At 42.3% G+C, this 18,279-nt stretch overlaps 1 protein-coding gene across 1 annotated transcript in view; it reads left to right on the top strand.

The window, feature by feature from the left end:
- LOC124266515 (ankyrin repeat domain-containing protein 55-like) overlaps positions 1–18,279 on the top strand; it is a 51,385-nt gene extending 33,106 nt beyond the window's left edge. The window contains exons 7-11 of the mRNA XM_046701309.1: positions 12,016–12,152; positions 12,722–13,281; positions 13,711–13,909; positions 14,697–14,790; positions 15,301–18,279. Of these exons, the coding sequence (XP_046557265.1) occupies positions 12,016–12,152; positions 12,722–13,281; positions 13,711–13,909; positions 14,697–14,790; positions 15,301–15,559 (1,249 nt within the window). The 3' untranslated portion in view covers positions 15,560–18,279. The remainder of the gene's footprint in view (positions 1–12,015; positions 12,153–12,721; positions 13,282–13,710; positions 13,910–14,696; positions 14,791–15,300) is intronic.

Genomic DNA, 18,279 nt, shown 5'->3' with positions numbered 1-18,279 from the left:
GCACAGCTATCTTTCAGACATCGCACAGCTATCATTCAGACATCGCAAAGCTATCATTCAGACATCACACAGCTATCATTCAGACATCTCACAGCTATCATTCAGACATCACACAGCTATCATTCAGACATCGCACAGCTATCATTCAGACATCACACAGCTATCATTCAGACATCACACGGCTATCATTCAGACATCACACAGCTATCATTCAGACATCGCACAGCTATCATTCAGACATCACACGGCAATCATTCAGACATCGCACAGATATCATTCAGACATTACACAACTATCATTCAGACATCGCACAGCTATCATTCAGACATCACAGAGCTGTCCTACAGACAATGCACAGCTATCATTCAGACATCACACAGCTATCATTCAGACATCACACAGCTATCATTCAGACATCACAGAGCTGTCCTACAGACAATGCACAGCTATCATTCAGACAATGCACAGCTATCATTCAGACATCACACGGCTATCATTCAGACATCGCACAGCTATCATTCAGACATCACACAGCTATCATTCAGACATCACACAGCTATCATTCAGACATCACAGAGCTGTCCTACAGACAATGCACAGCTATCATTCAGACATCTCACAGCTATCATTCAGACATCACACAGCTATCATTCAGACATCGCACAGCTATCATTCAGACATCACACGGCTATCATTCAGACATCGCACAGCTATCATTCAGACATCGCACAGCTATCATTCAGACATCACACGGCAATCATTCAGACATCGCACAGCTATCATTCAGACATCACACAACTATCATTCAGACATCGCACAGCTATCATTCAGACATCACAGAGCTGTCCTACAGACAATGCACAGCTATCATTCAGACATCACACAGCTATCATTCAGACATCACACAGCTATCATTCCAGACATCACAGAGCTGTCCATTACAGACAATGCACAGCTATCATTCAGACAATGCACAGCTATCATTCAGACATCACACGGCTATCATTCAGACATCGCACAGCTATCATTCAGACATCACACAGCCATCATTCAGACATCAACACACAGCTATCATTCAGACATCACAGAGCTGTCCTACAGACAATGCACAGCTATCATTCAGACATCTCACAGCTATCATTCAGACATCACACAGCTATCATTCAGACATCGCACAGCTATCATTCAGACATCGCACAGCTATCATTCAGACATCTCACAGCTATCATTCAGACATCACAGCTATCATTCAGACATCGCAAAGCTATCATTCAGACATCACACAGCTATCATTCAGACATCTCACAGCTATCATTCAGACATCACACAGCTATCATTCAGACATCACACAGCTATCATTCAGACATCTCACAGCTATCATTCAGACATCTCACAGCTATCATTCAGGCATCACACAGCTATCATTCAGACATCGCACAGCTATCATTCAGACATCACACAGCTATCATTCAGACATCACACAGCTATCATTCAGACATCTCACAGCTATCATTCAGACATCGCACAGCTATCATTCAGACATCTCACAGCTATCATTCAGACATCACACAGCTATCATTCAGACATCACAGAGCTGTCCTACAGACAATGCACAGCTATCATTCAGACAATGCACAGCTATCATTCAGACATCGCACAGCTATCATTCAGACATCACGGCAATCATTCAGACATCGCACAGCTATCATTCAGACATCTCACAGCTATCATTCAGGCATCACACAGCTATCATTCAGACATCGCACAGCTATCATTCAGACATCACACAGCTATCATTCAGACATCACACAGCTATCATTCAGACATCTCACTGCTATCATTCAGACATCGCACAGCTATCATTCAGACATCTCACAGCTATCATTCAGACATCACACAGCTATCATTCAGACATCACAGAGCTGTCTTTACAGACAATGCACAGCTATCATTCAGGCAATGCACAGCTATCATTCAGACATCGCACAGCTATCATTCAGACATCACACGGCAATCATTCAGACATCGCACAGCTATCATTCAGACATCACACAACTATCATTCAGACATCGCACAGCTATCATTCAGACATCGCACAGCTATCATTCAGACATCGCACAGCTATCATTCAGACATCGCACAGCTATCATTCAGACATCTCACAGCTATCATTCAGACATCTCACAGCTATCATTCAGACATCGCACAGCTATCATTCAGACATCACTCAGCTATCATTCAGACATCACACAGCTATCATTCAGACATCACACAGCTATCATTCAGACATCACACAGCTATCATTCAGACATCTCACAGCTATCATTCAGACATCTCACAGCTATCATTCAGGCATCACACAGCTATCATTCAGACATCGCACAGCTATCATTCAGACATCACACAGCTATCATTCAGACATCACACAGCTATCATTCAGACATCTCACAGCTATCATTCAGACATCGCACAGCTATCATTCAGACATCTCACAGCTATCATTCAGACATCACACAGCTATCATTCAGACATCACAGAGCTGTCCTACAGACAATGCACAGCTATCATTCAGACAATGCACAGCTATCATTCAGACATCACACAGCTATCATTCAGACATCACACAGCTATCATTCAGACATCATACAGCTATCATTCAGACATCACAGAGCTGTCCTACAGACAGACAAGGCACAGCTATCATTCAGACATCACACAGCTATCATTCAGACATCACACAGCTATCATTCAGACATCACAGAGCTGTCCTACAGACAATGCACAGCTATCATTCAGACATCTCACAGCTATCATTCAGACATCACACAGCTATCATTCAGACATCGCACAGCTATCATTCAGACATCACACAGCTATCATTCAGACATCACACAGCTATCATTCAGACATCACAGAGCTGTCCTACAGACAATGCACAGCTATCATTCAGACATCTCACAGCTATCATTCAGACATCACACAGCTATCATTCAGACATCGCACAGCTATCATTCAGACATCACACGGCTATCATTCAGACATCGCACAGCTATCATTCAGACATCGCACAGCTATCATTCAGACATCGCACAGCTATCATTCAGACATCTCACAGCTATCATTCAGACATCACACAGCTATCATTCAGACATCACAGAGCTGTCCTACAGACAATGCACAGCTATCATTCAGACAATGCACAGCTATCATTCAGACATCGCACAGCTATCATTCAGACATCACACGGCAATCATTCAGACATCGCACAGCTATCATTCAGACATCTCACAGCTATCATTCAGGCATCACACAGCTATCATTCAGACATCGCACAGCTATCATTCAGACATCACACAGCTATCATTCAGACATCACACAGCTATCATTCAGACATCTCACTGCTATCATTCAGACATCGCACAGCTATCATTCAGACATCTCACAGCTATCATTCAGACATCACACAGCTATCATTCAGACATCACAGAGCTGTCTTACAGACAATGCACAGCTATCATTCAGGCAATGCACAGCTATCATTCAGACATCGCACAGCTATCATTCAGACATCACACGGCAATCATTCAGACATCGCACAGCTATCATTCAGACATCACACAACTATCATTCAGACATCGCACAGCTATCATTCAGACATCGCACAGCTATCATTCAGACATCGCACAGCTATCATTCAGACATCGCACAGCTATCATTCAGACATCTCACAGCTATCATTCAGACATCTCACAGCTATCATTCAGACATCGCACAGCTATCATTCAGACATCACTCAGCTATCATTCAGACATCACACAGCTATCATTCAGACATCACACAGCTATCATTCAGACATCACACAGCTATCATTCAGACATCTCACAGCTATCATTCAGACATCTCACAGCTATCATTCAGGCATCACACAGCTATCATTCAGACATCGCACAGCTATCATTCAGACATCACACAGCTATCATTCAGACATCACACAGCTATCATTCAGACATCTCTACAGCTATCATTCAGACATCGCACAGCTATCATTCAGACATCTCACAGCTATCATTCAGACATCACACAGCTATCATTCAGACATCACAGAGCTGTCCTACAGACAATGCACAGCTATCATTCAGACAATGCACAGCTATCATTCAGACATCACACAGCTATCATTCAGACATCACACAGCTATCATTCAGACATCATACAGCTATCATTCAGACATCACAGAGCTGTCCTACAGACAAGGCACAGCTATCATTCAGACATCACACAGCTATCATTCAGACATCACACAGCTATCATTCAGACATCACAGAGCTGTCCTACAGACAATGCACAGCTATCATTCAGACATCTCACAGCTATCATTCAGACATCACACAGCTATCATTCAGACATCGCACAGCTATCATTCAGACATCACACGGCTATCATTCAGACATCACACAGCTATCATTCAGACATCACAGAGCTGTCCCTACAGACAATGCACAGCTATCATTCAGACATCTCACAGCTATCATTCAGACATCACACAGCTATCATTCAGACATCGCACAGCTATCATTCAGACATCACACGGCTATCATTCAGACATCGCACAGCTATTTCAGACATCGCACAGCTATCATTCAGACATCACACGGCAATCATTCAGACATCGCACAGCTATCATTCAGACATCACACAACTATCATTCAGACATCGCACAGCTATCATTCAGACATCACAGAGCTGTCCTACAGACAATGCACAGCTATCATTCAGACATCACACAGCTATCATTCAGACATCACACAGCTATCATTCAGACATCACAGAGCTGTCCTACAGACAATGCACAGCTATCATTCAGACAATGCACAGCTATCATTCAGACATCACACGGCTATCATTCAGACATCGCACAGCTATCATTCAGACATCACACAGCTATCATTCAGACATCACACAGCTATCATTCAGACATCACAGAGCTGTCCTACAGACAATGCACAGCTATCATTCAGACATCTCACAGCTATCATTCAGACATCACACAGCTATCATTCAGACATCGCACAGCTATCATTCAGACATCGCACAGCTATCATTCAGACATCTCACAGCTATCATTCAGACATCTCACAGCTATCATTCAGACATCGCACAGCTATCATTCAGACATCACACAGCTATCATTCAGACATCTCACAGTTATCATTCAGACATCTCACAGCTATCATTCAGACATCACACAGCTATCATTCAGACATCTCACAGCTATCATTCAGACATCTCACAGCTATCATTCAGGCATCACACAGCTATCATTCAGACATCGCACAGCTATCATTCAGACATCACACAGCTATCATTCAGACATCACACAGCTATCATTCAGACATCTCACAGCTATCATTCAGACATCGCACAGCTATCATTCAGACATCTCACAGCTATCATTCAGACATCACACAGCTATCATTCAGACATCACAGAGCTGTCCTACAGACAATGCACAGCTATCATTCAGACAATGCACAGCTATCATTCAGACATCGCACAGCTATCATTCAGACATCACACGGCAATCATTCAGACATCGCACAGCTATCATTCAGACATCGCACAGCTATCATTCAGACATCACACAGCTATCATTTAGATATCTCACAGCTATCATTCAGGCATCACACAGCTATCATTCAGACATCGCACAGCTATCATTCAGACATCACACAGCTATCATTCAGACATCACACAGCTATCATTCAGACATCTCACAGCTATCATTCAGACATCGCACAGCTATCATTCAGACATCTCACAGCTATCATTCAGACATCACACAGCTATCATTCAGACATCACAGAGCTGTCCTACAGACAATGCACAGCTATCATTCAGACAATGCACAGCTATCATTCAGACATCACACAGCTATCATTCAGACATCACACAGCTATCATTCAGACATCTCACAGCTATCATTCAGACATCGCACAGCTATCATTCAGACATCTCACAGCTATCATTCAGACATCACACAGCTATCATTCAGACATCACAGAGCTGTCCTACAGACAATGCACAGCTATCATTCAGACAATGCACAGCTATCATTCAGACATCACACAGCTATCATTCAGACATCACACAGCTATCATTCAGACATCATACAGCTATCATTCAGACATCACAGAGCTGTCCTACAGACAAGGCACAGCTATCATTCAGACATCACACAGCTATCATTCAGACATCACACAGCTATCATTCAGACATCACAGAGCTGTCCTACAGACAATGCACAGCTATCATTCAGACATCTCACAGCTATCATTCAGACATCACACAGCTATCATTCAGACATCGCACAGCTATCATTCAGACATCACACAGCTATCATTCAGACATCACACAGCTATCATTCAGACATCACAGAGCTGTCCTACAGACAATGCACAGCTATCATTCAGACATCTCACAGCTATCATTCAGACATCACACAGCTATCATTCAGACATCGCACAGCTATCATTCAGACATCACACGGCTATCATTCAGACATCGCACAGCTATCATTCAGACATCGCACAGCTATCATTCAGACATCACACGGCAATCATTCAGACATCGCACAGCTATCATTCAGACATCACACAACTATCATTCAGACATCGCACAGCTATCATTCAGACATCACAGAGCTGTCCTACAGACAATGCACAGCTATCATTCAGACATCACACAGCTATCATTCAGACATCACACAGCTATCATTCAGACATCACAGAGCTGTCCTACAGACAATGCACAGCTATCATTCAGACAATGCACAGCTATCATTCAGACATCACACGGCTATCATTCAGACATCGCACAGCTATCATTCAGACATCACACAGCTATCATTCAGACATCACACAGCTATCATCATCCAGACATCACAGAGCTGTCCTACAGACAATGCACAGCTATCATTCAGACATCTCACAGCTATCATTCAGACATCACACAGCTATCATTCAGACATCGCTCAGCTATCATTCAGACATCGCACAGCTATCATTCAGACATCTCACAGCTATCATTCAGACATCTCACAGCTATCATTCAGACATCGCACAGCTATCATTCAGACATCACACAGCTATCATTCAGACATCTCTACAGTTATCATTCAGACATCACACAGCTATCATTCAGACATCACAGCTATCATTCAGACATCTCACAGCTATCATTCAGACATCTCACAGCTATCATTCAGGCATCACACAGCTATCATTCAGACATCGCACAGCTATCATTCAGACATCACACAGCTATCATTCAGACATCACACAGCTATCATTCAGACATCTCACAGCTATCATTCAGACATCGCACAGCTATCATTCAGACATCTCACAGCTATCATTCAGACATCACACAGCTATCATTCAGACATCACAGAGCTGTCCTACAGACATATGCACAGCTATCATTCAGACAATGCACAGCTATCATTCAGACATCGCACAGCTATCATTCAGACATCACACGGCAATCATTCAGACATCGCACAGCTATCATTCAGACATCGCACAGCTATCATTCAGACATCACACAGGTATCATTTAGATATCTCACAGCTATCATTCAGGCATCACACAGCTATCATTCAGACATCGCACAGCTATCATTCAGACATCACACAGCTATCATTCAGACATCACACAGCTATCATTCAGACATCTCACAGCTATCATTCAGACATCGCACAGCTATCATTCAGACATCTCACAGCTATCATTCAGACATCACACAGCTATCATTCAGACATCACAGAGCTGTCCTACAGACAATGCACAGCTATCATTCAGACAATGCACAGCTATCATTCAGACATCACACAGCTATCATTCAGACATCACACAGCTATCATTCAGACATCATACAGCTATCATTCAGACATTACAGAGCTGTCCTACAGACAAGGCACAGCTATCATTCAGACATCATCACACAGCTATCATTCAGGACATCACACGGCTATCATTCAGACATCACAGAGCTGTCCTACAGACAATGCACAGCTATCATTCAGACATCTCACAGCTATCATTCAGACATCACACAGCTATCATTCAGACATCGCACAGCTATCATTCAGACATCACACAGCTATCATTCAGACATCACACAGCTATCATTCAGACATCACAGGCTGTCCTACAGACAATGCACAGCTATCATTCAGACATCTCACAGCTATCATTCAGACATCACACAGCTATCATTCAGACATCGCACAGCTATCATTCAGACATCACACGGCTATCATTCAGACATCGCACAGCTATCATTCAGACATCGCACAGCTATCATTCAGACATCACACGGCAATCATTCAGACATCGCACAGCTATCATTCAGACATCACACAACTATCATTCAGACATCGCACAGCTATCATTCAGACATCACAGAGCTGTCCTACAGACAATGCACAGCTATCATTCAGACATCACAGCTATCATTCAGGACATCACACAGGCTATCATTCAGACATCACAGAGCTGTCCTACAGACAATGCACAGCTATCATTCAGACAATGCACAGCTATCATTCAGACATCACACGGCTATCATTCAGACATCGCACAGCTATCATTCAGACATCACACGGCTATCATTCAGACATCACACAGCTATCATTCAGACATCACAGAGCTGTCCTACAGACAATGCACAGCTATCATTCAGACATCTCACAGCTATCATTCAGACATCACACAGCTATCATTCAGACATCGCACAGCTATCATTCAGACATCGCACAGCTATCATTCAGACATCTCACAGCTATCATTCAGACATCTCACAGCTATCATTCAGACATCGCACAGCTATCATTCAGACATCACACAGCTATCATTCAGACATCTCACAGTTATCATTCAGACATCACACAGCTATCATTCAGACATCACACAGCTATCATTCAGACATCTCACAGCTATCATTCAGACATCTCACAGCTATCATTCAGGCATCACACAGCTATCATTCAGACATCGCACAGCTATCATTCAGACATCACACAGCTATCATTCAGACATCACACAGCTATCATTCAGACATCTCACAGCTATCATTCAGACATCGCACAGCTATCATTCAGACATCTCACAGCTATCATTCAGACATCACACAGCTATCATTCAGACATCACAGAGCTGTCCTACAGACAATGCACAGCTATCATTCAGACAATGCACAGCTATCATTCAGACATCGCACACAGCTATCATTCAGACATCACACGGCAATCATTCAGACATCGCACAGCTATCATTCAGACATCAGACATCTCACAGCTATCATTCAGGCATCACACAGGCTATCATTCAGACATCGCACAGCTATCATTCAGACATCACACAGCTATCATTCAGACATCACACAGCTATCATTCAGACATCTCACAGCTATCATTCAGACATCGCACAGCTATCATTCAGACATCTCACAGCTATCATTCAGACATCACACAGCTATCATTCAGACATCACAGAGCTGTCCTACAGACAATGCACAGCTATCATTCAGACAATGCACAGCTATCATTCAGACATCGCACAGCTATCATTCAGACATCACACGTCAATCATTCAGACATCGCACAGCTATCATTCAGACATCACACAACTATCATTCAGACATCGCACAGCTATCATTCAGACATCGCACAGCTATCATTCAGACATCACACAGCTATCATTCAGACATCGCACAGCTATCATTCAGACATCGCACAGCTATCATTCAGACATCTCACAGCTATCATTCAGACATCTCACAGCTATCATTCAGACATCGCACAGCTATCATTCAGACATCACACAGCTATCATTCAGACATCACACAGCTATCATTCAGACATCACACAGCTATCATTCAGACATCTCACAGCTATCATTCAGACATCTCACAGCTATCATTCAGACATCTCACAGCTATCATTAAGGCATCACACAGCTATCATTCAGACATCGCACAGCTATCATTCAGACATCACACAGCTATCATTCAGACATCACACAGCTATCATTCAGACATCTCACAGCTATCATTCAGACATCGCACAGCTATCATTCAGACATCTCACAGCTATCATTCAGACATCACACAGCTATCATTCAGACATCACAGAGCTGTCCTACAGACAATGCACAGCTATCATTCAGACAATGCACAGCTATCATTCAGACATCGCACAGCTATCATTCAGACATCACACAGCTATCATTCAGACATCATACAGCTATCATTCAGACATCACAGAGCTGTCCTACAGACAAGGCACAGCTATCATTCAGACATCACACAGCTATCATTCAGACATCACACAGCTATCATTCAGACATCACAGAGCTGTCATACAGACAATGCACAGCTATCATTCAGACATCTCACAGCTATCATTCAGACATCACACAGCTATCATTCAGACATCACACAGCTATCATTCAGACATCACACGGCTATCATTCAGACATCACACAGCTATCATTCAGACATCGCACAGCTATCATTCAGACATCACACGGCTATCATTCAGACATCACAGAGCTGTCCTACAGACAATGCACAGCTATCATTCAGACATCTCACAGCTATCATTCAGACATCACACAGCTATCATTCAGACATCGCACAGCTATCATTCAGACATTGCACAGCTATCATTCAGACATCGCACAGCTATCATTCAGACATCACACAGCTATCATTCAGACATCACAGAGCTGTCCTACAGACAATGCACAGCTATCATTCAGACAATGCACAGCTATCATTCAGACATCACACAGCTATCATTCAGACATCACACAGCTATCATTCAGACATCACAGAGCTGTCCTACAGACAATGCACAGCTATCATTCAGACAATGCACAGCTATCATTCAGACATCACACAGCTATCATTCAGACATCACAGAGCTGTCCTACAGACAATGCACAGCTATCATTCAGACAATGCACAGCTATCATTCAGACATCACACGGCTATCATTCAGACATCGCACAGCTATCATTCAGACATCACACAGCTATCATTCAGACATCACACAGCTATCATTCAGACATCACAGTGCTGTCCTACAGACAATGCACAGCTATCATTCAGACATCTCACAGCTATCATTCAGACATCACACAGCTATCATTCAGACATCGCACAGCTATCATTCAGACATCGCACAGCTATCATTCAGACATCTCACAGCTATCATTCAGACATCTCACAGCTATCATTCAGACATCGCAGAGCTATCATTCAGACATCACACAGCTATCATTCAGACATCTCACAGTTATCATTCAGACATCACACAGCTATCATTCAGACATCACACAGCTATCATTCAGACATCTCACAGCTATCATTCAGACATCTCACAGCTATCATTCAGGCATCACACAGCTATCATTCAGACATCGCACAGCTATCATTCAGACATCACACAGCTATCATTCAGACATCACACAGCTATCATTCAGACATCTCACAGCTATCATTCAGACATCGCACAGCTATCATTCAGACATCTCACAGCTATCATTCAGACATCACACAGCTATCATTCAGACATCACAGAGCTGTCCTACAGACAATGCACAGCTATCATTCAGACAATGCACAGCTATCATTCAGACATCACTCAGCTATCATTCAGACATCACACAGCTATCATTCAGACATCATACAGCTATCATTCAGACATCACAGAGCTGTCCTACAGACAAGGCACAGCTATCATTCAGACATCACACAGCTATCATTCAGACATCACACAGCTATCATTCAGACATCGCACAGACCACCGCAATACAATACAACGACAACCCAACAAAAATGGAAACATTTTGGAACCAAGCAAACTCATTACAATAGTCAAGTTTGATCTGAATGTTTCCTTTAATCTGCCATTCCCTCAGCTTTCTTTATTCTGATGTCCTCTTCATTCAGGACCCCTTTACACTGGGCAGCAGCCACTGGACAGACCGACTGTGTTAAGACACTTCTGTCACTGAATGTGTCCCCCAACCCAGTAGACGCCGAGGGAGGGACTCCCCTAGAGTACGCCAGGCAGTCAAGTCACACAGGTATGTTGGAACCGTTTGGTCACTTGTGGTTTTGCCGAGCAAATGTTTAAAATGATCACATATCATGTTGCATAAGAAGCATCCCAACCTTTACTTTATAAAATTTGTGGCAATTGAGTTCTCGATCAGTTTATACTAACAGAAATAGATTTGAAACAATTGTGTATATTTCTAAACGCCGTGACTGACAAGATTTCAGCTATATCAGGCCGTCCTGTACGTGTTCGAGTTTGGCTAGCCAGTAACGGAAGGCATTACTTGCGATCTACGCCCTGTCACAAGTCCCCGACTACCCTATCACCCTTAAGTCTTCTGTGTCGATAAGCATGACGTGGTGAATCACAACAAATACGGGTTAGAAATGGCCTCCAACAGTCCTGCTTGTCACGAGAGGCAACTATCAGATCAGGTGGTCAGGATGACTGACTTTGTTATTGCATGTCATCCTATATTAATCGGGAATATTGTCGGGTCCAGATTCGATTATGTACAGACAGCCGTCACATGGCTGGCATATTATATTCAGTATGGGCTAACAACAAACAAACCTAACGTTACTTTCCTTGTAGAGTGTGAGAACCTACTAGTCAAGAAGCTCGGACGGAGGTTCAGCAGAAATAATTCCAAAGAAAACCAAACTTCAGGAGTCAAGGGAGGAGGAGGAAGGTTCGGTTTCATCAAGAACCTCTTCGGGAAGAAAAACACCAACAGTTCCAATGTGACGTCAAACAAAGGGGGCAGTCAGAATAATACCTCCCCTGGTGAAGCGAATGGCACTACTACAGTAAACAACCCTACAGTGCCTTCCGAACAACCCAACCATTCTGTTGATACTGCTCCTGTTGCTGTGCCTACAATCTGTGTGCATGAACCTACTGACAATAAGCCTAAGCGAGGCAAGAAGCGAAATTCAAAGAAGTCGAAGCGCAATTTGATGTCGGAGTCTGCTGATCACAACCTGTCGTCAGAGAATATTGCTGACACACCTACGCCCTCGGGCGGCAAGGGAGGTAACTCAGAATATCGTGACGAGACGAGGAGGCGATCAGTATCACCACGACCTCTTTCTCCTTTGAATGGAGTGAGCATGTCACTACCTTCAGACTCAGAGCTCGACCACTCAGTACCGGTGAGTCATAGAAATCTTCAATTAGTTTCGGTTGTTGCAATTCCAATGGTTTGTTTTCTCTTTTTGGGACATAGTTGTTGAATAACCTGCAAACAATCATAGGCGGTTGTCTTCCTTAACAGCACTTGATATTACAACTGTTGAGGAAGCAGCATCATTAGGGTTGATGTGGTTCAGTGGGTACGATACGAGCGGTACAAAATGAAATTTGGGACGCACTTGAGCTACAAATACAGAGTGACACTACTGAACGAATTTGTCTTGCCGACATTTTTCAGTTAAACATTGTAAAAAATGTTCACCTAATTGAAACGTGACAGAAACCAAAACGTTTTGGTTTTTTAATTCAGAGGGGTACATACATAGTAGCGGTATAATTTGCACTTTACCTTACCATATTATGTTAACTAACCTTATCATCATCCCCAGCCTCCCCGCGTCCCCCGTCGGTCTCACAGCTTGCAGCCCCTACCAGACAGGCCCACCCTCAAGCTCCCTGAGGGACCTTCCCCATCCACCTCGCCTTCCGTCTCACCAAGGCTCCTTGGGTCTTTGGAGAACATGGAATCTCCTGTATCTCCCCGGGGCGGAAGTCTTGGACCCCTAAGGGGACACAAACCCAGGCCAGGTAGGTTAATACGCCGTTACATGCAGCAGTCACAGAGATTCGGTACCCTGAAACAACATGGTGACGGTAACAGTGACGTGGTTGTATTCATTGTGTACACAAGTTAGTTAACATTGCCTCTAACGTTAGGAAATTATATCGATTGGGTGGTACTGGAGGTGGAGACTTTCCCTTATGATGAAACCCTACTTGAAGGGCTAACTGTAGGATAGACATTCGAGACATACGGAGGTCAGGCTCGCTGACTTGGTTGACACATGTAATCGTATCCCAATTGTCTGGTCAAGACTCGATTATTTACAGACCACCGCCGTATAGCTGGAGTATTGCAGATTGCGGTGTAAAAATAAACTCACTCACTCATTGGGTCACGTGTAGCCCAGCAATCTGAGGCACTGCATTTCGCTGTGCAGAGTTGTGTTCCTTGAGCACGGCAGGAAACGTATGCGCATGGAATCGAATTCCGACTGGTTCTGAATATGTTTCTAAGTTTGTCAGCAAAAAAACCGTGTTTGTTTCACCAAGCGATGAACATCCGAGACCTGCATAACTTATGACCTTCTTACATGACCAAGCGAACCTGCCGTGATTAAACTGAAACACTGTTCAAAGCGTCTCTGAACCCAACTCACTCACTCACTCACTCACTCACTCACTCACTCAGGAGCCTTATTGTAGCGTTGCCTTTGCTGATGTACTTTTCGTGATATTTATATTATACTTTTCATGATATTAATATTATACTTTTCATGATATTTATATTTTACTTTTCATGATACTTTATCAGACATTCTCGTTAACTCTCGTGTGGCGTCTCTCCAGAAAGAGAGAACAGGGGCGAATAGGACACCCACACCGCCACCATCCGATGTAGATTCAAAGTGAGTTATAGTTATACTGTTGTATTCAGAGTACATAAGCTTGATAACACGTCTATACTTAATGATTGCCACAATGTTTGGTTCCAAACACAAACACATACATGGATACACATACATAATTTGAATATTGTCAGTCTGCATAGTTGACAGTCAGTACATAGCAACGGCAATACAGTCTGAAGGACCACACTTCTATGCCCGCAGAAGACTCTTCACTAATGGAAGGTTTGGGTATGAACGTATTCGATGTTTATGAGAGCATTAAATTTCCAAGTATTCCGATTCCAGTTTTCTCAGACGCCAAAAGCAGGGCCAGCAAATCTCCAAATGTGCATCATTCATCCATCGTAGACATACGTCTGTATAGTTATAATAGCTTGACTTATATTCAACATGCAGGTGAAGGTGGTTGCAGTCTTAAAATGTTTATGCTAAAATATACGTTCTCATACGTTAATACGTTATATTCATGCAGACCATCCTAACTTTTTATTTGTTTTCTGTCGTCAGAATACTGAACATAAACCCAAGCATGAGCCCACGGATGCCAGACCAAGCAATCCTCACGCCCGGGCGTCACCGGAAACCGAAAAGAAGGAGCAGCTTGGCAGCACCGGAAACGGAATTTGAACTTAACTGTTTCCCCACCGGACGTATGCTGGACAGTCAAGATACAAGGTTGGAAAAGCGAGGCTCAGTATCACCATTGGCAACAAGGGAGACAACTTCTGCTCGCAGACGGCCTTCAGAAGGGTCCTTGTACAGTTGAAACAAAGAGAAGAAGGCCCCAGGAAGGGCCGGATGTTCACGTATGCAGGACGATACCACGTATAACTGGTGTTGTATGAGACATTCATGTATACGTTCAAGTGCAGGTGACAAATGTGTAAGCCTGCCTCAATTTCTCGAGGCTCGAATCTGAACAATAGTATGCTTGTTTCACCAGGTAAGCTTACGAATTGTGACCAACATGTGTTGGATATACTCATGGTTCGACTACATGGCCCTTGTTCTTTCAGTAGTGGGTATATAGGAGATTGTTATCGACTTATATTTTGATCAGCAAATTATGGAAATTACACAAGCAAAAGTATTTAAAAATTAACTGCTGTTTTTCATCAAATTAAAAAAAAGATGTAATTAAATTATAATTTTTGTACCTGGTGCGGTGAATAATATTGGATGTATTTGGGTATGAGAAGACATTATTTGATTAAAAAACATATACCAATAGTAATGTACTTTCTGCTTTTGGTAAGGGCCGATTATAATGGGGATTGTTGGTTTTTATTGAAATGGGGTCACGATCTGCAGAATGTGTGTCATCGTTCCAGATCATTCAGATCGTTGCTCTTGTTTAGCTACTGGTTGCCTGATCCAGACCTGATTATTGTCAGTAATAACGACTGTGGGGCTTTAGATCATTCAATTGAAATATTATTGCTTCGTATTCCTGCTCCTGTGAGACGTTATTTATTCGCATGTGAATGTTCTGATGGGATACATAAAGAAACAAATCACACAAAGATATTTTTACTTGGTTCATTAAAAATGTCATCAAAACATCATGTTGACATCCTAAAGGATGCGGTGTGTCGTCAGGAAAGAGGAAAGGGGATGTATGGATGGAGAAAGTAATGGTCCTATACTAGTGCTTCAAGTGATATTGTTTCAGTATTACTAAACGGTGGCGTATTATCATACTCACTCACCCACTCCCTCGTATCATTTTAAAGATGTGTTTTCTTCATACCTGTCCCAGTTTGGTTTCAATTTGATATATGTGTTTGGTATATTTGCTTAAACCTGTTTATATCTCTGGATCTGACCATTCAGGTGATCACAGGCGTACACCGTGTCATAGACCAATGTACTGTTGAAATACAAACTCTTGATAGCTGCTTGAAGTGTTAATATTGCCATCATCTCCTAATGTTACTCAATTGCCGTCAAGGGTGTCACATTGTCTTTATTGCATATTGAGACGGCATAAAGGTCACAAATATGTATTTTTTAATTCAAATGATTTGCTCACATTTGATCAATTGGTTTTGTGATCATGAATGTTTGTGATGCAAGGTGGATAAAGGGGAATATAGTATTTATGTGTTGTTACCTAGTCACCGTTATATCTTAATGCTTTTGTACAGTTTGAGTTGTGACGAGTCATAGATGCCGATTATACACATGACACTGCCAATTATATATTCATAATCAAAGAAGCCTGTAACTAGCCTGATTTGAAATGGATTTTCTGAAATTGGCTACTGGCAAAATAGAACAAAGATGCTTGTCCGATCCATGATCCATGAACTCGGGACGTATTCAAGGCATACCAGAAGACGTCTTGTTCAAGATCAGAATACAATGTAATGAAGACGTCATGTCTCTTTCTCTACACTACAGTTTTCCATCTGAAGATCTCCCCAACACACCGCATGTGATCGCTGCACGTCCTTATTGTGATTCACATGGGGAATTTGGGGGGAGTGTTCTTGAAGACACTGGTGTGTTGATATCATGGGAGATTTCACTGGTTTTTGGCTTAACATGGCGATGAAATGTTTAATGTAAGTCACCTCAGAACAGACTAACTGCAACTTTGTTTGCATCAAATTACAAGCATACAATCAGAAAAGTTTAGTTTCAGATCTGGAAATAGACTATCATCTGTGTATATGTTTTGTCCCATAATAGACTAAGGATTTATCGATCCATCTTCATCTAACATGTGCTATACAAAGTATTACAGGGTTTTATGGCAGAAACGTGACGTGTGTTATAATATGTTATTTGCTTTTCCTTAAATAACCATATGACCACATTCCTGTTTGAACATATCAGTATTGCACCAGGCACAAGATTCTGTAACGTATTTGAAAGGTGGTATTTGGACTATTATGTACTAAACTTTTATCGTGGGGGCATGAACCTTTATCGTGGGGGGCATGACTATTTTGGGGACTGTTTTACTGAAATTCCTGCTTTGTCTTCACTACAACAAAAAATACCCCATATAAATAAGGTTCGTAACTGTGTTCGCAAAGTACAAATCAAGAACATGAAATATAATTAACATAAGATTACATGTAAATTTGAGAAATTTCTTTGTTTAATTATTGTTGAGATATTTCAGATTCGAATTTCAATTTTGACTCTTCCAGTACTCACAGTTTAAAGATACCTATTGTTCTTCAGACAATTTTGCCTACATAATAGTCTGGATATGGTTTTGCCAATGACCAGAGAGTCAATGTTTGTGAGTAGTAATGCATCGACACGATTATTTGTGTTATTCATACGTGATCTTGCGTCAGCCTGATGGCCACTTAGATTGCAGGCACACACCTGAACTATGACAGACCTTTCTTTGGGTTGATATTTTAGACTAAGCATACCTGTTACTGCTGGACTGCTTTCTGTTACAGGAAATAGAAATGTCCACCTTCTTACCAATGACAATATTCTTGATAAATAAAACATTTATTC

Source organism: Haliotis rubra, unplaced genomic scaffold (genome assembly GCF_003918875.1).
Source record: "Haliotis rubra isolate DU_JTF1 unplaced genomic scaffold, ASM391887v1 Scf126, whole genome shotgun sequence".
Taxonomy (NCBI): Eukaryota; Metazoa; Mollusca; class Gastropoda; order Lepetellida; family Haliotidae; genus Haliotis; species Haliotis rubra.
Note: the sequence above shows the minus strand (reverse complement) of the source record. Positions and strands in the feature narration are given on the sequence as shown.